This window comes from Cordyceps fumosorosea (genome assembly GCF_001636725.1).
Source record: "Cordyceps fumosorosea ARSEF 2679 chromosome Unknown scaffold_74, whole genome shotgun sequence".
Taxonomy (NCBI): domain Eukaryota; kingdom Fungi; phylum Ascomycota; class Sordariomycetes; order Hypocreales; family Cordycipitaceae; genus Cordyceps; species Cordyceps fumosorosea.
In genome coordinates this window covers 11297-35031 of record NW_017387374.1, presented here as the reverse complement: position 1 = coordinate 35031, position 23735 = coordinate 11297, and the positions used below count along the sequence as shown (strand labels likewise).

The window sequence follows — 23735 nt, the reverse complement described above, 5'->3', positions numbered from 1 at the left end:
AACGAGCAAGTGCGAGACTGGAGCTAGAGGCCTACGGTGGATCCGGAATTCGGACCGCGGCCACCGCCACTGTCGATGTATCAGCGTTCGTTTTCGTGCAGCGGAAACAGGTTCGTGGCGCTAGAGGATGGGCGAGAGTAGGATCTGCTCCGCTTTTGCTTCCTTACTGCCCGTGCGCATATTGTTGGACAAACTAGGGACTTCAAGCCTTCTTGTCCGCGTCACACTCAAAATCTCCTCCAAACCACGACGGTCGGCGACGAGACCAGTCATACATGCCTAATGGCGGCGAAAAGTCGCACATTCTTCATAGTCGTGCGCGCAGTACCCGTGGCCAGTACCCGTGGCGCTCGTATGCGGTCCTTGGGTCTCCGGCCGCGTCGCGTGCCCCAAATGAACGAACCCCTGGTCCAGGGCAACAAAACACCCATGCAACGGCGCACCGCCTTCATCTCCCCTCGGTGAACGCTGGCACACGCACGACAGGAGCTGGAATGCCGCAGCCACTGGATTTCCCGAGGTGCCAGGTCCCCCGCCTTGTACCTCGACGCGAAGACGGTGTCATGTACATGCATGAACAAGAGTAGCACCCTCAGATGTTCTGACACAGAATTGTGTAGCGTAACTCGACTGGCAGGTAGTCGTGTGGCCGGTGCAGAACCGCGACACGCCTTGTCACTCGACGTCAGCCGACGTTTTTCTCAGGGGGCAGCCACAACCCCTCGTGCGGCTTTCGCTCCACTTTCGGAGTGCAAGGCGCAAAGTACACTGAGCACTGAGGCACATCACATCCATTCACTGCCTCATTCACACCCATTTGGCGCTTCCTATGAATGACCACGAAGTGCGCTTTCTTGCCTTTTCATCTACGACGACTCCAACGCGTCCGAAATTGCTGTACACGCGCGGCACCCAATCAATCGACAGCCATCGAGAGCTTCCTTGCCACTCACACACCAGCGGCGCCTCAGCTACCCTCGCCCCCAACCATCTTTTCTCCTTTTGCGCCTCGTTACGCATTGCTGCCCTTGTTTGCTGACATACGCATGTATTAATACAGCATATATCGTGGTACTATCAGAGGGCGCTCCGTGTGTCGCTTTCTCATAGAAGACGAGGGAGGACTAGAGTGCCAATGCAGAGGAGCGACTTAGCAAGTATGAATCGACCAAGAAAAACCCCAAACAAGACTTCGAGCCGCTTGCGTGACGATCTGTTCAGTGGCACGCCACAACTTGAAGGGGCTATTTCGCGCAGTAATGCACAGGATAGGCATACATCTGCCTGGCGGCATGTTTTTCGACAAGATTCTGCCTTAAGGCGACTGTTGAGGGCAACAGAGATAGAAGAACAATCTGTGCGAAGAAAATACCGGAAAAGAATTTTTTTTGCAGGTCTTGGAGTTCAAGCTCTATACAATGGAGATTGGAAGCCGACAGAGGTATGCCATATTATTTTTGGTGACCAACGGCCAATTCATTTTGCGATGTCGGCGAACGCAAGCTGCACAGTTCTCAGGTAGCCCCTGCAGCCTGGTCCACACTGTACTGGAAGCCAGATAGTCAAGCTGTGTGGGAGTGGTGCAGAGGGTCCGAGGAGAAAATGGACGAACAGATGACGGACAGGAATTGAGGAACTAGGACACAATTCTAACGACACTCCCCTCCTACATCTGAAGAAAAAACGAAAGTGGACGATGTCGAGTGGTAGAGCAAAAGGCGCCAGTGAGGAAGGGGACCCTAGAACGAGCGGAACAGAACCCACTCTCAGGCGAGTTGGCAACCATGGCGTATGCGTTGCGAAACCCACCGGATAGCGAGCCTCAAAACACCACTCTCTCACGCCCAACAAGGGAGCGGTGGCCACCCTGAATAGGCCGCGCAGCAATCAGGACAAGAGTATACCGAATGCGTGTACGACTCGGTAGATCAGCTGGTTGTCAGGGCTGTCAAATAAAAGTCGGGAAAGGTATAGCGGCGACAGAAGGCGTGGAATTTCCTAGCTCATGAACATTATGTTTATCTCTTGCCCTTGTTCTCAAAGCCAGTGGTCGCCATCCTGGCTCCACGAAGATTCTTCCCTCAAGCATGTACCCTAGCTAGTGTGTGGCCAGGCGTGTACTCCTGATGTGCACGTCCCTGCCCGCTGGCACGAACCGCCGCCACACATTGATGACTAAACGGAGACTTCCGACTTCTTTACGAGTCCTCGCAACAAAGCCGATTTGTCTCCTGTGCCCTTTACACCATCCAAAAAAAAGTTACCACCACTCACGCCCATCATGGCCAAGAGATATCTGGCCAGACCTGCCAAACGGAAGCCGCCAACGGCACAGACACGCCGCAGATATGACATTGCAGGGAAGCGGTTGTTGCCGCGCAATCGCAAAACAACCGCACAATTTTATAGCCCATCTGCGTTCGAACTTGAACTTCTACTCCATCCAAATCTAGAGCCGCCGCGCAAAGCAGTCTCGGCATCTCGAGGTAGCAGTGGTGCGGACAACAAAATAAATCTACTACCTCCTGAGCTATTGCTGGATATTGCAAAATTATTGCCCATTGAAGCCCTTTACAACTTTGCACAGACATGCAAACGCATCGAGCGTGTCCTCCACGAGTGCCTCTATCAGCAGCAAGGCGAGCGCCTGCTACATTGGGCAGCCTCAGCTGGCAAGCGAGTTCCTGCTCAAAGGGCTATCCAATATAAGCAACACATCGACGTCAACTTCGTCCAGTCTGGCAAGACGGCATTGGCACAAGCCATCGCAAAGCAAGAGTGGTATTATGGCGACTTCGCCAGCGTCACAGAGCTCCTCCTGGAGCACGACTGTATAGACTTGACTGATGCCACGAATGGCATATCCATGCTCGAAACAGCAATTGAAAACGGTGCTCATCCCGTTGTTGACCGGCTCCTCAAAGAGGACCAGGGCAAGATTGATTGCATCTTGAAGAATGGCCAGACACCGCTCATGACTGCTGCGTGGAATGGCCACAAAGGCATTGTCGACCTACTCATTCGCAGGGGAGCAGACGTAAACCAGCGAACGAGCTCGAGCGCCGTTCCTATCGGTTCTCCTCGGACGGCATTAGCGCTCGTCATTGGAAAGATCAGGCCTCACAATGTAGGCCTCCGGCAACATGATGACGAACTCGCCGGCGTTGCAGAGCTTCTCCTGAAGCAGAACGCGATTGACTTGACTGATGAAACGAATGGCATACCCATGCTCAAAACGGCGATAGAAAAAGGCGTTGCCGCTGTTGTCGATCGGCTCCTCGAAGAGCACCAGGACAACATAAATATTCTCTTCGAGAACGGCCAGACACCACTCATTACTGCGTCACGGAATGGCCAAAGACACATCGTCAACTTGCTTATCCGCAGGGGAGCGGACGTGAATCAACGAACCGGACCGATCACGGTCTCGGATGAATTCATTCGTTTAAGACTCCATGATGGATTCGGTGGCGACACTTGGACAGCCCTTGCCATGGCCTCAATGTATGGCCACGAAGACGTTGTTCGTCGGTTGTTGGAATGCGAAGCCATTGACACCGATGTCGTTGCAAAAGAGACCGAGACGCCTGTTTCGTCGTGGAGGCACTTCTTTGATGAGTCTGCTCAGGAGCCGCGCGAAAGGAAAATCTTCTCACGGCAAGGAAGTGCTCTTTTCTGGGCCGTGGTTAAGGAACGGCCTCGTTGCGTACTTGCTCTTTTGCAGTCAGATCGTGTGTCTCTATCAACAGAAGAGCTAACTCGGTTACAAAACATTACCAAATCTGCAGCAGCGGAATTAACCAAGGTGGAAGGAGCAGGGTTGGAACTGCGCTGTATTCTTTGGCTCCTCAAAAAGTGCAAAGGAATGGACGAAACACGGTCCCGCTTGGCCAAATTACAAGGTGTAACGGCTAGCACCCTTCAGGAAGTCGTGTCTAAGTATCTATTGAAGGACTTTTTTCATCTCACACGGAAAAAATTTGATAATTCAGAGTCGGTGCTGACAGATGGAAAATAGGAGTTTGACGAGGAGAGGCAGCTCGCGTATTTAGTACATTAGCTATGAATTGCACAGTACAAATTGTGTCATGCGCGTCTTCCTTACAATACGCCAGGCAGCTGGCCCGGTGGCCCGATCTTAGGAGGAGCCCGAAGCTTCGTAGATGACGAAACCACGGGTGGTGGCGACCAGCCTGTAAAATACGTGTCCTATCCTATTTAAGATATGCTGCATGCTTGCATGCTTGCATGCTTCCAGCTGAACGAGGTGGCTGGGTGCACTTCTAGGCGTACTAAAAATAGAGTTGAAATATACTTGCGCCTCGTGCTGTGACACAATCTGACTATCTATATCATCATCGTATACAACTGGCCATCCTCCACAAGCTTCATACCAAGCGTTGCACTGAAACAGTCTACGTCCAGGTCGTCTTCCATCGTGTTCATCGTAGAAGTGTGGCGCCTCAGAGGAATGAAACCTTCTCCCTCTTTTTCAACCCAGGAGATGACATTTTCCACTGCGTCTCCAGGCGAATGCCTGTGCGCAATCAGAAATGACAAGATCTGAGCCGGGCTATATTTCATCGCAGGCACACGATCAGCGAACATCGCTGCCAGCTCCTGGATATGCTTCTGGGTATCCTGACGTCTTGGTTGTTGATGACTCCTTAGTCCTTGTCTCCTACTCTTTCGGTTTTGCTAGACAAAGGCAGATAGATGAATCGGAACAGCCCCAGCAGCATCTCTCGACTTGCTAGGCCGAACTCAACCATCCTATCCACACGTCCTGGTCGAATTACAGCCGGGTCGAGGCGATCGACATGATTGGTTGTCATAATCAAAACTCTTCCCTCCACGGAGCCTACAGGAAAGGTTCAGGTCAAGAAGTCGTTACGAGTAGCCCCTGGTGAGGACGTGAAGGCGCCTCCGGACGCGCCCCGTCCAGCTAAACGAAACGGCGGCACGTTCATCCATCCGTAGAGCATAGCTAGCATATCTCTTTGCTTATACTAGAGCTACACCATAGACGTTAAAAAAAAAACAAGCCCCGGAGACTAGGCCCGCGCTTGCGCACGGCATCTTTCTGCCGCCTAGAGTGTGGTGTCAGGACTGTCATTTCGTAGCATGGCATGAAGGTCCATGCGCCGTTCTAAAAAGAGAAATCATACTCTTCGCTACGTGTCCTTGAGCTTAAATTTATACTCTCCGTCATATATCACTTGAATAATGGATCCTGCAGTTATTAGTATGGTTGACTTTCGTTGGCTTCTTGAACTTACCTAGATCCAGGTGTTGTAATGGCAATTGCTTGTCGGCTCCGGTTGGCGGAGCACCTTTGCACGCCGCCAGCAACCTGAAATTCGAAGTTGGGGGATTGAAGATCTCAGGACTTGCACAGGAATCCGCAAATCTACCACTACTTCTTGTTAGTACAGGTAGTCAATGGAGGGAGTAAGAAAAGGCACTAACCCGTGACCAGCTTTGAGAACGCCTTGGTCATTCCATACATAGTCGTTCAAATCTCCGTTAACAAGATTCCTGCCGCACTGGCAAGAGAACTTGTGCTCCGTGCCCGCGGTAATATAGCATGAACTGCAAATTTCCTGGATGAGCCCTGTTGTCATCGGACTTGGTGCCTCACTATACGCTGAGCTCGACGTAGAGGTTAGAGCAGAGGCTGGACTAGATGTGAAACTAGGGGTTGAATGTGACGTTGAAGTAGGCACTGAAGTTGGAGTTGCACTAGACGGTAACCTCGACGCTGAATTCGGCGTTGAACTAGACGTTGAACTAGGCGTTGAACTAGACGTTGAACTAGACGTTGAACTAGACGTTGTAATCGATCCTGGACTCATCGTTGAACTAGACGTTGAACTAGACATTAAACTCGACGGTAAACTAGCCTCTGAATCAGACGTTGAAACGGATGCGGATGCTGACGTGGACTTCGTTGCGGTGGTTTCTGTGGCCGTGCTGCGCGAGGGAGAGGTGCCGGCCGTCGGACTGGTTTCATACCGGCTAACAGAAGTTGGGAATTTGAGGTACATTGTAGTCGTGAGGGAGCCGGTGGAGGTGGAAGACCACGAAATGAAGGCAGACAAGGCGGCAGTAGGGAGCGGTGTGTATTGTACGGTGTATGTAGATTCCGGCCAGATCACATCCACGTCAAGCACCTCGGGATTCCACGGCGGCGAATTGAACAATTTTGCCACTTCTTTCCCGTATACAACCGCCAGATCCATGACCCTCTGACCTTGTAGCGGCCGCCAGAGCCCAACGACAGCGGTATTCTGGCCAGATTCCGGGTTGAAGCCTGCCAGCGCAGTAGCAGCAGCAGCAAGAACACCTGCAAGGTGGAGGTTGACATTGAAGGGAACCATCAGAGGCGAGGGTACAATGAAGAAGTAGAAGCTGGCGAGCAACTAGTCTCGGAGCTCGGGTTATCTATAGTTCTCAAAGGAGCCTTTCCTTGCCATTTTGCACTTTCTACCGCCAATAGGGGACTGGAAGCTCCAGCAAGCCGTTGATGGCTGAGGCAAAATTGGTTGAGCGGCTCATAAAGGACGAGGGATGACCGCGATACTGTACATAACGTAAAAATAGTTATGGGTGTCGCTAGTGCTTTTAGTTAAATTTTGTTACCTGGCGGGGTCAGTCAGAACCGCTATTTCTAGCTCTAGGCAGCAGCCAAAATACACCTCATTAAAATTATTATGCTAGAAACCCGCGATACTGTATGTACCAAAGCAAAATACTATGGAACTAGAGAATAAGCAGACCAATCTTCTCTAATGCGGTGCTGCTCCAAAAGCACGCCAGGAAGACGAATAATTATTATTCTGTTTCTTACGCGCCCTCAAAACTGGGTTTGGCACGTATGCATCGCCGGCAGATCTGATCTATACCTTGGCCATCAATACATAGCAGCTGCCGCAGTGGGTCCTCGATCCAGGCACCGAGCTTCGTGAGCAATGCTCTACGACGCTGCTGAAGGTGTCAAAAAACCTCCACCATGACTGCATACGTCGATAAAGATTAATAGTTGACGAATGAAGGCTTTTCCGCAACTCTAGCACTGTGTACTCTTGCGAAAACGATGATGCTTGCTACGTCCAAGTGCCAGGTGCATATTCGTGACGGAAGAAAACAATCATCTCGTAACAGACTCCCAAGGCCTCCATCGCACTTTGAACAGGGGCTCGCTCTCACAGTTCGATGCATCTTAGCTCGAACTAACACCCCCTTGATATCGATAGAGAATGTTTCTGGCAAATTGCTATTCGACGCGCAGAACCTGTGGGGGTACTGTACTCAATCGTAGGCCTGTGAAAGCTTAACGCAAAACTCGAAGTTCAAAATGATGCAATCAATATCGTATTTCATCTCCTATCAATACCCTCTCACCTTCTCTCACTGAAAGTGACATGATGTCGAAAAGTGGCCAATTTGCGCGGCTACAAGACAAGGAGATCATCATTCACAGTTCATCGACAACACTGCGCCGCTCTCTGCATATGTCGTGCACGGTTGATATATGGACATGGGTATATATATGGACATGTAGGAAGGAAAACCATTGCGTCTTCATCCTCATTGTACATCGCTTTCGCTATATCCACGTAGCTATCAGGAGTCATCAGCCACCGTCTCCAGTCACAGGCACGCAGGACTGCCGCTCGCAGCTCTTTGGGACACTGCAAATACAAACGATACATTATTTACGCTATCTACTCCCAATGCTACCGCACACTTGTGCTATACTGTACCACAATGACCTACCGGGCCGTGCCGCAACCGTTGCCCACATTATGACGCCACAGACCTGGCGTTGGCCAACAAGAATCAGGCTACAACCGCTGTTGCAACTATCCCCACAGACTTTGTAAGTTACTATTTCGGGTGTGACAAAATTATGAGCTGTCGTTAATAAGGAGTGGCTGGCGAATTATTTCAAGGCTGCTCTGCTCCCCTGTCAATAGGCAAGGTGATGCCCGAGCTGCCCACTTCCGCTTCACTTGCACCCGACAACAGAAGACAAAAGGGTGACAAATCTTGGCACCGAAACATCTTTGCACAGTTCATTCATACATGGCGAGATAATACCTCTGAAAATTCGCAAAAAAGAAAACACAGAAAACAAAATGGGAAAACATATATCCAGCGCACAGGCAAGGGATATTGTGCAGAAACTGGGGGAGAAATGGGGCCTCCCCGACGCTACTATGATGACGGCGATCGAGGCCTGGAACCCTGAATATCGTCGTGCGCTGGACCGCACCTTCCTGTCTCTGGAGAACGCAGCCTCCCATTCTATCAAGACGTAAGAGACCTCCTCTATACCTTTGATTTACCCTCCGCCTGTTGGCCGCTTTATTGATTCTGCAGCTCAGATTGGCCAAGGAACTGTATGGCAGCGACGCACGCTTCGTGTTCGAGCTGCTGCAGAACGCCGATGACAACAAATTTTCTGAAGCAGCCAAAAGAGCCACAGCTCCATACATTACCTTCAAGGTTTATCGCTCAAAGATCATAGTGGAGTGCAATGAAGACGGCTTCACCGAACGCGACTTGACGGCGATTTGCGACGTTGGTCAGAGCACCAAGTCGACCGAGTACGGCTACATCGGCGCCAAGGGAATTGGTTTCAAATCAGTCTTCATCGCGGCCTCAAAAGTCTACATCCAGTCCGGCAATTTTTCTTTCAAATTTGAGCACAAAAAAGAGGATCCAGGACTTGGCATGGTCAGGCCGATCTGGGTCGAGCCTGCGGAAGAACTGCCTGGCCCGCTCACTCGCATGACACTGTGGTTACACGACGATGAGGCAGACGCTGATGACCTGCGTGAGATCATTGTCAATCAGCTGGACAGCCTACAAGAGTCTTGCCTGTTGTTTCTCAAGAATTTGCAGCGTATTCAGGTTCAGCACTATGGCGATGAAGATCTGCTTCTCAAGACAACTCGGTTTGCGAAGAACAAGTTTGACGAATATCGCACTAAGCTCACACGCAATATTGTTACCGTGGTTGGCGACACCACGACATGCGAAGTTTATCATGTCACGAAGCAGAAAGCTCGGGACCTGGCGGAGAGCGTCGGCCGCACTACATCGGGTTCCGCGACAGCGATGGCCGGTGTTTCATCGGCAGAAGTCATCTTGGCATTTCCACTGAATGAGTTGTACGAACCAAAATGCGATTCCCGACAAGAATTATTTGCTTTCCTACCCCTTTGCTTTCATGACTACAAGGTTAGTGTGCCTCTCTGTGGCTTACCCTTTTCTTTCTTCTGTCCTTTGTTCTGACATTTAAAAAGTTTATTATCCAATCGGACTTTGATACTACAGGCAACCGCCAAGGAATCATTGTCACATCTAAGCGCAACTGCGAACTGAGAAAATGGATCGCGACTGCATTTGTAACCGCTGTTCTCGAATTCTGTCAGCATCCGACTTTGTGCTACCAATGGCCGGTGTTCTTACCAAATTCGGACGAAAACACCTGGGATGATTTCTGGGCCGGTCTTAACGCCGAAATTAAGCAGAGACTGGCCGAAGCGCAGATTTTGAAGTCGCGGTCACTGCATCAGCTTCGACGCATTGACGACGTTCGGCGCGTCCCAAGTGACTTCCATGTCAATGGCGAGCCACTATTCAACGACGAAGAGAAAGACATCTTTATATCTTCAAAGTATCTTCCCAAGTTACAGAGAATTTTGTCAGGATACGGGTTAAAGCTTGCTCACTGTGGTGAGCTTTTAAACTTGGTTGAGCAGGATATGCAAAGCCAAGAACCACGCATGCACAGTGAAGCATGTCCTGAAGAATGGCATTCCGCGGTTTCACTTCTCCTTGGCTCTTTTATTGAAAAGGGCTGGTTAGTTGATAGACTTCGGTCGCTTCCATTGCTGCCATTAAGCAACGGAAAGTGGACGAGCGCGAACGCCTCCACTGTCTACTTTCCGGTTGCTGAGGGCATTCCCATCCCCCTTAAGCTAGAACTGGACATTCTTAGTCAAGACGGGTGTCAGAACCGCCATCGAATGGACTTATTTCGTCTTTTAGGGGCTTCCGAGGCTAGCATTGGGTTCATTCAATCGTCCATCATTCGTCTGAATGCTAAGCAGTCACAACAGTTCTACTCAGATATCCGAGCACACCTACATTTTTTATATCGCACACATCGTCACTCATCGTCAAAAATGAGTTCTGCTCAGATTTTTATTGTTACAAATGACAATAAGTGGACTGCAGTGCAACGAAATGACATTTATCTCTGGTCTTCCACAGATCCATACAGCGCAAGGGTCCTGCTGGCAGAAACGAGCCCAGATTCCGGCATCGATGTCAAGTTTACACTAGATATATACATGCTGGAAGTCCCAAGTCTGCCGTCTTCGGATCATCCAACTTGGGAAAGATGGCTCTATGACTTTGTAGGGGTACGAGAGCGTCTGCGTCTCGTGGCCCCGAACGGGAATGATCTCTCTGACGCCTTGTCGTTCGTGCTGCAGCATCGCCTCGAATCCTTTTTGGGATTATTGGAACATGTATGGAACCATGAAGCTTCGCAATTGCTTGCAAATCGCGTCTGGATGCGGAAAATGCGCGGAATTGAGGCATCAGACCTATGTCAAGTCAAGTATAGTGTCACATTGCAGGATACTTGGCTCCCACACAAGGCGCTCAAAGCAAAGGTCGAGCAGTACATCTCCGATGATGATGGTGGTTACGGTTTCCCATTCCTCGATATGGTGCCGTCGGATGCGACGGGGCAGTTGGACCCTAAATGGGGATTTTTATCCAACAACTTTGGAGTGGGCTCGGAAGACAGTCTCAAGTTCTATTTGGAAATTTTGAAGTCTATTGAACGAATTAATGATGTCTTTAGAGACCTTTCACTTGGGCAATTTCAGCGTATTTACGATCTCTATGTTGTCATCGCCATGAAGCATGCCGTCGAAAACGATTCAGTTGCCGCAACGAAAAGCCTCAAGTAAGCTCTTCTCTACTTTCGACGCACTGTATACTAATTTTCTGTCAGAGAGTTTTTCGAGGACAGCTGCATCTTTGCTTCTGATTCGGAAGACACAATGAAAGGAGGTTTATATGATTACGTGTGGCGTGGTCCACTCAAGATGCGGAAGAGGCCAGCGCTGCAGCCTCTCTACCAGAGAACGGTCGGGGACAAGCTTGCTGTCATCGAGCAGCTATTTCACCAAACACTGGAGATTCCATCCGCATCATTAGATGATATCATCGAAGAACTTAAAGCTATCCGAGAAGACGATGAAGGCACTGAGAATATTATGGAGCTTTACAAGTACTTGGACAAATCGAGGTACTCAGTCACCAAGATGAGGTATGTCTCGAGCCTAGTTTTCCGTTTATTCCGATTTCCCCCCTAATAGTCTGGTAGCTCTGCGTTTAGAAACAACGCCCTCATCATGGTAGAGTCGCAGGGCCAGCGCGGCTGGTACAAGACCTCGGACACACTGTGGTCCAGCTCGGCACCAATTCGCGGAAAGGTGACGCTCGACGCTCACTATGAGGATCTGGAGAGCTTTTTTGTCTCCAAGATGGGCGTCAAATCTCTCACCCTCGACATGGTTTACGATGAGCTAGTACAAGCGCCACAGAGCATGTCGATGGATGATATTACAGTCTCGCTGCTGGCACTGTCCAATCTTCTTCGGGACGAGAGCGCGGCGCGCGGCCCGGATCCCCTGAGAGGCGCAAAGATCTTCCCTGTTAAATACGGAAACAATGAGCCGGTTCTGCGGTCTGCTGAGGCAGATTTCGCGATTGCCGACCGTGTACATCTTCAAGAGCACTTTGGCGGTAAAGTTGCGCTGCTGAATTTTGACCTGGAAGATATTCACCGATTGCGTCCGCTTCTTTCATGGCTCGGACTCGAGAGTCGCTTTTTGTCGAATAGCGTACGAGAGATTACCTCGGTGCCGCCAGAATCGGGCAACATAGTCATGGCGTCCGGCAGAGATTTGCACCGGAAAGCCTATTACATCCTTCGGTATGTCGCTCATCCATTTGCATCGCATAACGTATTCTCACATGTTTAGCGTGGCCGCTACCTACGGCAGTCCAAAGTACCAGGACGATCCAGACGAACTGTACCAACTCCTGCGCGATGCCGAGACACTAGAGACTGACGACATGCACGTAACGCTCCAGCTGTCGCAGAACGGCAAGACCATCCCTATTGAGGATTCCTCGCCCAATATCCACATTGGTGAGTCGAATTCGGGGCTCAAGTTTTACTTGCCCAAGAAGAAGAAAGTGCAATCGATTGCCTTCTCGTCTGTGCTGCCCCGAAAGCTCCTGTGGTGGCTCAAGGGATATCCAGACGGGCGCGTGGAAGATCGCGAGGATGTTGCTGCGATTAGCGCTCTCTCCCTGGTTTTGTCGTGCGATGTCCGGGTTCTGGATGAGATTTTAACTCGCCAGGGAATACTACAAACTGATGTGGATAATGTCGATGAGTTTGATGACGACAGCGACGATGATGACGAGGAGGACGACGGTGACCTGACGCCTGATGCACAGAGCCAGACTGAGACGCTTACCGAAGAGACGGCTCAGAGCCACATGAGGGGAGAACGGGCTGCATTTTCTGAGCCTCCGCTGCGTCCACAGCTCAGGGATTCTTCCAATCTTGGCAGCTTTTCTCCCCAGAGATTTATGCAGGAACCATCGTTTACACCGGATCTCTTCTCCACCACGCAAACATGGCACCTACCAACTTCGTCGCTGGTGACGGGGGGCAATGACCGGTATCGTGCTATTTTGGAGCGTGTCGTCAATTCCGCGAGGGTAGCTTCATTCCCTTCACGAGGTTCACCCGGTGTATTCAACATGGATAGCTTGCGAGGGGCGCTATTTGACGATGCTGGAACCTCTAGCTTCCACGGTTATGAGGTCGGACAGGCATACAGTTCCAACACTCAGCATGAGCGCGATCTGAAGGTCGGAGCAGCGGGCGAGCTCTATGTGAGTAAAAACCATTCCTGCTCACAATTTACGTGTGTTTTAATCAGATCAACAGGTTTTTGAACTTTTGTCTTCGCTTCATCTGCCTGGCTGGGGCCGCAACAACTGGCAGAGTAGGATTCGGACGTGGGTGAATGTGCATCCAGACTATACTGACCTTGAACCATGGAATAATCGGGAGACGTCCGATTTCGTGTATGACGATACGACCGGAGAATTCACCGCGCACTTGGTTGACCGTGGCTATCTGTCTTCCGCGGAGTGGGAAGGCGCGCGCCCCAAGTACTTTATTGAAGTCAAGTCGACAACCAGCGACTGCGGCACACCGTTTTACATGAGCGGTAACCAGTACGATTTGGTGAGTCCAGATTGCCTAACCTTGCTCCTCGCGACTTAGTGTGCGCTAACTCAAATATCTAAATTTAGATGCAGAGTAAGCACCAGAGCCAAGACCGATCAGAAGTATACATGATTCTGCGGGTGTTTGGTTTGAGAGGGTCGTTGGGGATGTGCGCCTATCTCGACCCGGAGGAGTTGCGACAGAACGGGCAGCTTTTGTTTACGGTACCAAATTGGTCCGTTGTGCCAGCGTGATGGAAATTCGTAGTTGCTGTTTAGAGGGTGGTTATGTGGACCGAATTCCTTCCTAGGCCGGTGGCTTAAGATTCACGAAGCTCCGTCCAATGACTATTTAGCAAGCACTAAGAATTTACAGCCTGTTCCTCGAGTGCATGTACGCCGTTTTCGTTCTATATCGGCTTTTGGAGGCTGCCCATTGCGATCGCAAGCAAATCCGACTTCCACCCGACCATTTGGAGTCTTGGACGACTTTCCCGTAGTAAATGCATAGCCTCTGGTCTTTGCCCAAGAGTTAATAGCACCAAGGAGCAATTCACGGGAATCGTATACACCTTCTGACGGGAGTACGTCGCCAGGGAATACTGCTTGGGCCATGGCTAAGCTTTGTAGTAGGCTAAGGAAGGAGGTGCGGAAAAGCTAACTAGTCAGCAGAGCGCGGGATTCTAAATCCACGACCCTTACATTCGCGCCGGGTGAAGCTGGCCAGAGGCTGCAAAGACTTGTACAGCACCTGTCGTATCAGTTTAGCACCCGCGTAGTATGCAGCTGAATGAACGTACGACGAGCCTAGAAAATGCAAACGCCTCCGTTTATGCCGAACATTTGAAAAAGCTGCAGAAAGAGTTGCGCGGCACTTCTAAACGCATGAGTAGCGTACATTTATTTCAATATGTCAGAGTCAGGTATCAATCTAAGCTAGCTCTGACACTTTTTGCCCTATTCAGTTGTACCAACTTCCAAGTCAATCTTGCTCTTCAATACCCAATAAGGACCAACTTCATCCCCCAAGCGAAATTATTCCTGCAGGTATATTAACACAATAACCGAAGTGCCAGTCCTTTTAGCCTAACCACTTTAGCATAGAGACGATAACCGCCAGGCTATTTTCCGATTAATAATAAGAATGCCAGCGTCTTAGTATGACCTCTATGGGTCCTGCTTGACGCACCTTTCACAATATTAGATGCTTTTAAACTATTATTAACAGCATCCATGGCCGCGAAGCGCGTGGACATTGGCAGTTTTGAATCCTACGGTTTAAAAGAATTAGCAGCATGCTGATACGGGAAATATGCGGTGCGCTTACTGTTGTCAGCATCGGCTGGCAGCGCCACTGTAAGTGGGCGGTTGCCCCAAAGAGGGCCGATATTCCAGTTTACATGAAATATCTTTTCGCCATGATGGTCCAATGCGTCCACATCGACGTGATATACATCGCCGGAGATTGAGCTCCTTGTACTAAATTTACCTTGCACGGTGATTACCCCAACGTCCTCGTCAAGGGTAAAAACTGTGGGGTGATGCATCGTACAATCTCCTGCTCGGTGGTCGACTCCTGATACAAACTGCACGAGGTTTGTCCCTGGAACAGATACACGGTCTTTAGGGCCAATGTAGAAGTCGACCCCAGCACAGCCGGTGGTGTCAATAAGGTTCTGGCAACCCGGGTTGCAATCAAACCCAAGACAGCACCGGCCGGGCACGATTTGGATCGGTCCGTCCTCGGTGATGGGTGGAGTTTGTCCGCAGCACATATATGACCAAGCGTCTTGGACGATGCATCCATAGCAGGAATCCCAAGGCCCAAGACACTCGAAAGAGCTGCGGTATTGTCCCTGCCAGCAATCCCGATATACGCAGACCGGACCGGGCGAACACTGAAATTGGCTTTGGTCCAGAGGACTAGTTAATGTAGTAACCTCGTGCATTGCCTTCTGTAGTGGTAAGATGGAGGCAAACGCTGACCTAAGTGATAGTATATGTATCACGATAGGCACTACAGCGAAATGAGATGACTGTGAACTCATTGTCGAAACAGCTAGCAGTCTGTTAGCCTGTTGTATACTATACATTGATGATACCGATGAGAGTACAAACTCGAGAAGATAACTTTTAAGTGTGATTTGTAGAAGCAGACGAGAGTTAGCGAATCTTGTCCGGTGCGCGATGAAATTCCCCTGTGTGAGAGAACTTTCACGGATTTTATATGTCCCACTTGCGCTTGAGGGCCATGACAGGCCAGCAGATAGTCGAACTCCATTTGCCGGGGCGAGGCCATTAAGCCCACGATTGGCTACGCCTCAGTATCAGCTGGAAAATTCGTCCACTTGAAGCAATTCTGACGCCTATCAAGCGTGATTTAGAGTTCTGGCAGATTCGAGGCTGAAATATCAGCCAGAGAACTAAAAGCCTATTCATGGATGAGTTGCCACTTGAAAAAAATGCAACTACTCATAGTCATGTTCCAGACTGTGTTATGCGCCTGGTATGTACAGCGCTCGCAACTGGTGACTGACTATGGACTGGAATGTTGGGCGGCATCTTGGAGCAGGAGTGGGTGGTGCATGCTTATGGAGGGATGTGGTAGTTCGTTAATATTCGGCACAGAACATCCGATCAAGGATTCAGCTGAGGCGTTTGCATCTTGTGGTTCGTTTTTAAGCTCTTGACAACAGACACGGATAATAACTAGCTTAGAATACTAACTTCCGATCGACGCCACGCGCGCCGGCAGCTGTAGTCTCAGAGGCCCGACGCGGAGAGTGCCGCCGGTGCCAAAAGAGCGCTGCTTGGTACGAGCCCGTTGGCTTTGTGGCTTTAGCGCTAATCACTCACAAATCGGATCCGCCAAACAGTACATAGGCAACAACCAATTAACTAGGCAATCGCCAGTGGACGACTAACGTCGGCCACCCACTTGTTAGCACCACCCACATCTTAGCAGGCATTTTATATATAAAACACCCTTTTTCTACCTCTTATAAAAGCCTTATTAAGTTAATATATAACTAATAGAAATACATATAAATTTATTTAGTAGAAACTACTCTATAAAAGATTTTAGAATAAAGCTAAGTGCGCCGGTTTAGCCCACTGAATCTGGTGATAAACGTCGCCGCCTTTAGTGGGAAAGACTGGTGGGGCGGCTGCTATTTTTAGTGGGTGTGACTCACACCCCTCTAGCGCCGTTACGTGCACACCCTGCCTACCTACTCTCTATAGATAAAAGTAGCTTGCCTAGCCTGGACCTATCTAACGATACACTACGTTTAATAGTCCTTTGTTTTCCTCCTTTAGTTATAGCGATCCACTATAACATTGTAGAGGCCCTTTATAAGGCCGTCTATCGGTAGCAAGCATCTTCGTGATTCTTGAACGTCGTTCCGTTCCCTTCGGTCACTTCACTTGGGTCTCCTCACTACGTTCGTCACCCCACGCTGGAATTTTATAGCTTCTGCTTGGGGGCCTCCGGCGGTGATCAGGACAATCTACGTGTTTGGCTAATGAGAAGCAGATCGGTAGTGTGTGCAAGAGGCCTACTGTTTTTATCGTGTCTATTGGTAGCCTAGGTGAGTGTCGCGGGGTCTACAAGATGACGCTATTCACAGTCTCCATTCTGACATCCTAGCCTGTCTCGTTATCCATCGTCTCCTCCTTACATGGCTCGATCTGCCCGACAATGGAGCTTTTACTACAGACACCTAATGCTTCCTCCCGGTGCAACAACCAGTAGTTCCGCGTATCCTCCGGCACCAGCTCGTACGAAATCAAGGTAGCGCGTCTCAGTGTCACATTGATCCTCTTACGCCGACTCGGGGGGCAACCCAGGACGTCCTCCAGTTTGCGGTCCAACTCCGCATGCGTATAATGACCTGTCAGCGCGGTTGGTAGAGAGAACAGAAGCACCAGCGAGACTCCCTCGCATTCACAGCGCACTCCGTTGCCTCGCGACAAATGCAACGACTCCTTGTCTAGCCAGGCATCTGCCGACGCCTTTAGCGTTCTCTGTAGCATATACCAGCAAGCTTCCCGCTGTGCCACATCCTGGAAAAGGAAAAAGACAGCCAGTGTTGAGGGGGACACATCCACCACCTCCGGTTCGTTGTCATCACTACGAAAGCGCAACACAACCGTACCATCACGGCCAGACAACTGTGTATACAAACTAGGCGTACACTCCGTGACCACATCCAGTTCTGAACCTCGGTTCCCTTCGTCACAAGAAACATACTCTTCCTCGTCCTCCGTCCAACTACCTACCGATAGCGGGCGCTCCGCATCTCCAACATGCCACCCGTCCCAGGGCTCATCCACCGAAGTATCTTCGATCCAAGGCATCCTGCACCGTACACAATGACGGTTCTCCCCGTAGTCACTCCGTCTCCTGGTTGTTTCTACGAATAGCTCTCACGAGCAAGAGGAGGATCAGAAGCGCTTACGCGGATGGCTGTGTCCACGCAGGTATAAAGAGAGGAAAACCTATCGGTGCCCTGTCTGGGGGGAACTGCCTGTTCTTATAGGAATCTCGTACTGTCCAGAGTCCGAGTTGGGTGTGGGGCAGAGCCCCATGCACAGATCTCCACCTCCGGCTCCGTTTCTGCTATGACTCCCTTCATTCCCTACGGTCATTTTCGGGTAGGACCCCATGTGCATGGGTAGGGACAGCGTGCTTGGGCCTGGGCCCTTGGGCCGCCTTTACCAAACATAGAAGAATACGGCGGCCACAGGTACCTCACCACGTTCGGCACTAACACTCCCCCGTCGTGTTTTGGGTCGTTCCACTCCCCTGCGCTCGTCCCTCGCTATTAACCGGAGTACCTCCTTTTGATTTTCAAGAAAATTAAAAACAGATTTTTCTTTGAAGGCCCACGCCAAATCTGCTCGGATTCGAGGCCCAGTTGCTTTTGGGTGTGCACCACCCGTGGCTGTGCAGTGAGGGTAGAGCCACAACCATCGCTCCCTACGGTCGCTGAATGATGCTCCTCCCGTCGCTTTGTTGTTGGTAGCCCGGTGTCTACGTGATGTTGTTGGTAGCCAGTATCTTGCCCGACATTGAACGTCGTTTCGCTACGCTGCACTTGGGTCTCCTCACTACGTTCGTCACCCCACGCTGGAATTTTATAGCTTCTGCTTGGAGCCCTCCGGGGGTGATCGAATTTATCTAGGACCGTGGCTAATGAGAAGCAGATCTGTAGTGTGTGCATCCGGATATTCATTCATTCATTCATTCAGTTTATTACGCCCGGTGGAGAAGTCCAAGAGGGCAACTATAAGCCTATGCTATGTATCCAGTCTGAAGCTAAGCTGTTACTCAAAAAGCCCATGAGTCATGACATGAAATGTCTGCTCCTCATAGCTATTGCCTTTACTGTCGCGATTTCTCGTGAGCGGTATTTTCTGAGCGGACTTGCCTGAGGACTTCTTCCCCAAGTGTTTAGTATCCTATTTTCGGCAGCTAAAGAGGTGTCTGCTGCATCAGGCACGAGATGTGAACAGGCGGGCTATAGGTTAGGCGTGGGTTAGTGGTTGGTTAGTGTTGCAATCTGTGCGTGGTGTTTGTTCTCAAGACGTCTCGTGGTTGGTGCATAATCAGATTCATCCCCTCACTTACACTATAGAAAAAAAAAAGGTAGGCCCACTAGCCTAAGGCGCCTGTTGCTTAGCGTGATGGCCTGTAGACACCCACTAATAGCCGCTCGTTTTTAGCTGTTACAGCGCACGCTAAATTTGAAAGATAGAGTGGGAGCTGAAGCTGTTAATGAATGAATGAATATCACTGCTGCGAACAACAACGGATGGACGCCGCTAAACTCAGCTTCTGATAGTGGACATGTCGAGGTAGTCAAGCTGCTTCTTGCGAAGGGGGCTGATGTCAATGTTGCGAGTAGCAGCGGGTGGACACCGCTAAACGCGGCTGCTAGTAGTGGATATGTCGAGGTGGTGAAGCTGCTTCTTGCGAAGGGGGCTGATGTTAATGTTGCGAGTAGCGATGGATGGACGCCGCTAAACGCGGCTGCTGGTAGTGGTCATGTCGAGGTGGTCAATCTGCTTCTTGCGAAGGGGGCTGATGTCACTGTCACGAGTAAGGACGGATGGACACCACTAAACACAGCTGCTGATAGTGGACATGCTGAGGTGGTCAGACTGCTTCTCGAGAAAGGGGCTATTGCCACTGTTGCGAGCAATAACGGATGGACGCCACTTCACGCAGCCTCTTATTCTGGGCATTTTGAAGTTGTGAAATTACTTCTAGAGAATGGATCTCTTGCTGAGGTCATGGATGATCAAGGGCGATCGCCATTTTTCTATGCCTGCACGAGGGGACACATGGAAGTTGTTGAACATCTATCATCGTCCCGTAACGTTGCGGCAACTACTACAGACCGCTATGGTGCAACCCCGCTCTTTGCTGCTACAAGAAACGGCCATGAGAAAGTTGTTGCATATCTACTTGCCATGGGGTGTGACTACGGTAGTTTTGTTGACGGTTTGGATCGAACTTTACTGTGGTGGGCTTCAAAGAGTGGAAATGCGCAAGTAATCGAGGCCGTTCTTCAGCTTACCAAAAGCGAAGGCATTCAAGTCTGCGACGAGGACTTGGCCGTGGAGCCTAGAGCGACGCCGATTGGTGAATCTTCGGCCTGGTGCAAATGCTGCACTCGATATATGTTGGAAGGTGGCACCCACTATCATTGCATTACTTGCCAAGGTGACGATGTCGACCTCTGTGGCGAGTGCTTTCAGATGGGCACCCGGTGTCACGACGCCTCGCATGTGTTGGTGTTGCGTCAGAAGGGAGCGCGTTAGACACGACAAGTAGGATTGCTTGTAGCTATATATAGTTTTATAGCTTCCCCATGGGTTTATCTGCACACGTTTCTATCGACTGCGACGTGGGGAACGCGTTAGGTCAACTATGATCGCGACGTTTCAGCTTTGTACAGTATCGCACTTGAAGGGATTCCTTCGAGCGTTCCTCAAACTTGTCGCAAAAGCGCTGATGGATGTCAGCCCAGCACAGCCCTTGTGTTTCCTTCCATGTTGCAGGTTGCAGGATACAATCTAACATTAATGTCTAGGCTGAGCGAGGGGCGCGTGGGCCATGCGATCTGTTGACAGCAATCCCCTCCCAGGCGCAAACTGCAGCCGCCGACCTCATCACTCACTACATCAATCCGCTTAGCAACCTAGAAAGGCGGTCTGACAATCAATTTGAAGTTAACCCCTGTATATGGCTTCAAAAATAACAAGTTAACTAGCTCAACAAGCTTAGCTTGCGCCGTCCGCCAGGCCGTTTTTTCCTTTCCATCCCCAAGACCCCCTAGTACGCCCTCACCCCCCCCCCCCGCCCCCCTTCTTCCTTTTCGGTCGCCCACACTCGGGCAGTAACGATTTCTTACGCTCATAATCTCACTTGTTCTTCGTTTGTTCTCGATCGTCCCTTCGAATACTTTTGCTCGCTCTCTTCCTCCCATGACTTTCTAGAAGCAACATCTTACACCCGCCCCAGCTCGTTCACTCTCCGTTTGCGCAAGCTTGTTGCAATCTGAATGCCCAGGTAAGCCCAATTTTGCCGATTCCAGCTATTCTAGCTATCCCATCTCTTATTTCTCATCTCATACCTCCTCACTTGGCAGCTTGCTAACCGGCTTAGGGGAAACTACCCGCTTGGCACGTTGCTTGTATTAGTGCCCACATCCCTTAGCTGTGTGTGTCTATCCATCAAGTCGTATTGTGCCTCGTTATCATTGGGCGAGTTTTAGTCTCGTGTACAAAAAATCGTTATGTGGGCTATTTCATCTGTTGTAGCCTATCAATATCCAAGATGGCTGTCGAGCTGCATGACTAGTGGCGCTTGAAGTAGCAAGTTTCTGATGGCGGCCAGTCATATTATTAAAGTCAAACTTGTACAAGCCAAAGCAATAGTACATCATCTAGCATTATGTAGATGCATGCCGCGGATATGTTACGCCGTCAATTACCCTTGGAGGCGGCGTAGGACCTTCATTTTCCGCAGGATAGCAACGGTATCTAACACCCCTTCTCAGTCCTTCGCTGCCGCCGAGCATAACGTCCCGGACACCAGTTTCTTCCTCGTCTGCTTCATTCTCGGCGCCTTGCATGTTTCTCTCGCCGAGCCACCCTGGGGTCTCATCAAGGAATCTCAGAGCATCGCGGTCGTGACAAACCCGCAAAGGCAGCGTGTCTGATATCGACGCGCCAATGCACATCATGGTAAATCCGTCCAAGCGGGCCGTCCATCGCGGGATCAAAGCGGCTTTGAAGGCAAGAATGAGTAGGCATGCGAGATCAACGGCCAGCAGCACAGAAATCACAATAATGCCTGCGAGGCTGATGACAGGAGTCTGCAGGTCAAGGCCCATATGACGCGAAATAAGGAGGCTATGCTGACCCGTAGTGGACTTCATGACGGACTCGTTTGCGAGAAACATTGCCGAATTCAGAGCATTATTTGTGTCTTCCGTGTCCTGCAAGAATAGAAACAGGTAACGTGCCCGTAGTATGTCAATTTGCGTTACAGTGTCAGGGCTCAGCGTTATGCATCGGGTTTCTCCGTTAGGCCACGACTTCAATGGATCGATCAGCCCTAGCATGAGCACGCAATACTTGGGGGCGAGCTTAGATTTCCGGGCATATTCTTCCAGGGCGTGGGCCATGTCTGGGAAGCTGCCCGGGCCAAATACTGCCAGGCTAAAAGAAACGAGTGGTCCCATAACTGGCATTCTCTCAAGTTTCTGGGACTCAAGAATTTCCTCCTCAGATTTTCGCTTCGATGGAGAAGTTAGCCACTTGCGGGCTTGCCCACAGTTGCCTGAGCGGTTATCGTGAAGAAGAGGCCCCGCCGTCCCATTGTTCATGTAATTTGGCAACTCAAAACACCCAAATGTGGTATTCACAGTGATTTTCCTTGAGTAAATGCCAGTTTTCAGAACCTTTGATGCAAGTATCGCTGGCTCGGTGATTGAATAGTTGGCACGAATATAAATATCTTCTAAGAAATTTTGCCTAGTTGACGCGCTCTTCCACGGTGACGCACTCATGTTTCCTGGCCAACACACCTCAAACGTGTAAAAGAATGTATCATTTAATGTGTTTAATTGAGTGTAGCGCAAGTAAATCCAGTCAGAGCGACTTTCGCGGTCCTGCGGAAAGGACTCGGTGGATGATGATGACTGAGACGTGACAGTAGAATTTATGCGAGGAGCAAGCTGGTGAGACAGGCCGGTGCTGATTGTTGGGGACATCTCCGCCCAATATGGATCCGACAAAGCGGACATGTTGGAAAGCGTATTTTGATTTGAGAGCGGTCTTCTGCCGCCCGTGTTACTCGACCATAGACTGGGTTGAGCATCATTTCGGTGAGCGGCGGCCAATGTGCCTCGCAGCGTGGAGACTACTTGCTGGTGATCGCCAAAATCACTGTGATTGATGTCGGAGAAATCGGTAATGAAGTTCAAATCTCCAGGACCGGGTGCTTTGATAGTCTGATACGACAACAGTATATTCTGGAGCGGTGCAATCAATGCGCCTATGAACGCCCCGTTAGTATTCCACTTTCGTAGACGTCGTGTGGCATTTACCTAACGCAGTCAGAAGAAGGCCATATATGAATGGCCGCGATGTGTACTGCTTCCAACGCCGTTTCGCGAAAATTTTCCTGAGAGTGGTGGGGTCGGTCCACGCCTTGTCTGCCAACGCAACAGTCTGTCTCAGCGTCGGCCGGCTTTCACCACGCTTCGTGTGTTGTTTCTGCAGCGAGGCCACTGCCGCCTGGGCTACCACAGTAGAAGTCAAGGGAATGACGAGCATCGACGCGATGGCCTGGAGCACTCAGGCGGCCCGCAGGTAGCGCTCGCTCTGCGCATAAAAATCGTGCAATCCGGCCAGTCTCTCGCCAATCGGTCTATAAGTCAAGACGCAGATTAGAGTCCATGAGACTGCTGATACCATGGCAAATAGGACGGTGAGAATAGCTATGTCAGGGTGGCGGTGAAGTGTCGTTGAAGGCTCCTTTTCGACCACGTCCTTCGCAGTAGGCCCATCTTTGGCTGGCCTGTGTCCGCTGCGTTCGACCTTGGTAGACATTAAGCCTTGAGTCTCTTCGGTCATGCTGGATTCTTCGAAGTGGGAATGGGTAGACTGGCAGATGCGTGAGATGCAGCGGCTGTGCGACGTAAATAAATATTATATCAGGTTTGAGACAGGTGTCTGTCAGCCTTGCGGAGCAACTGGGCGACTAATAAACGAATTATGCCTGCCACTTTCTATAACTACCCCTGACCTTATGAGCTCCCGAACGGGTAATCGCCCGAATGACGACACTCCTGACCTATTCAATTATTAAAGAT

The 23735-nt window shown here is 50.4% G+C and overlaps 4 protein-coding genes across 4 annotated transcripts; 3 read left to right on the top strand and 1 right to left on the bottom strand.

Moving 5' to 3' along the window:
* Positions 1-2281: 2281 nt before the first annotated feature.
* ISF_09795 (Ankyrin repeat-containing domain protein) lies at positions 2282-4018 on the top strand (the record flags this gene model as incomplete). The annotated part of the gene is made up of 1 exon (XM_018853396.1): positions 2282-4018. The coding sequence occupies one exon, from the start codon at positions 2282-2284 to the stop codon at positions 4016-4018; it is 1737 nt and encodes a 578-aa protein (XP_018699424.1).
* Positions 4019-8141: 4123 nt separating this feature from the next.
* Positions 8142-13599, top strand: ISF_09794 (ATPase-like, ATP-binding domain protein; the record flags this gene model as incomplete). Its single annotated transcript, XM_018853395.1, has 8 exons — positions 8142-8320; positions 8391-9249; positions 9315-10993; positions 11042-11359; positions 11417-12028; positions 12078-13005; positions 13061-13363; positions 13432-13599. 8 exons carry the CDS (start codon positions 8142-8144, stop codon positions 13597-13599), a joined length of 5046 nt encoding a protein of 1681 aa, XP_018699423.1.
* Positions 13600-19131: 5532 nt separating this feature from the next.
* ISF_09793 (Ankyrin repeat-containing domain protein) lies at positions 19132-20172 on the top strand (the record flags this gene model as incomplete). The annotated part of the gene is made up of 1 exon (XM_018853394.1): positions 19132-20172. The coding sequence occupies one exon, from the start codon at positions 19132-19134 to the stop codon at positions 20170-20172; it is 1041 nt and encodes a 346-aa protein (XP_018699422.1).
* A 3045-nt stretch (positions 20173-23217) lies between these two features.
* Positions 23218-23496, bottom strand: ISF_09792 (hypothetical protein; the record flags this gene model as incomplete). The annotated part of the gene is made up of 2 exons (XM_018853393.1): positions 23218-23244; positions 23335-23496. 2 exons carry the CDS (start codon positions 23494-23496, stop codon positions 23218-23220), a joined length of 189 nt encoding a protein of 62 aa, XP_018699421.1.
* Between the last annotated feature and the right edge of the window lie 239 nt (positions 23497-23735).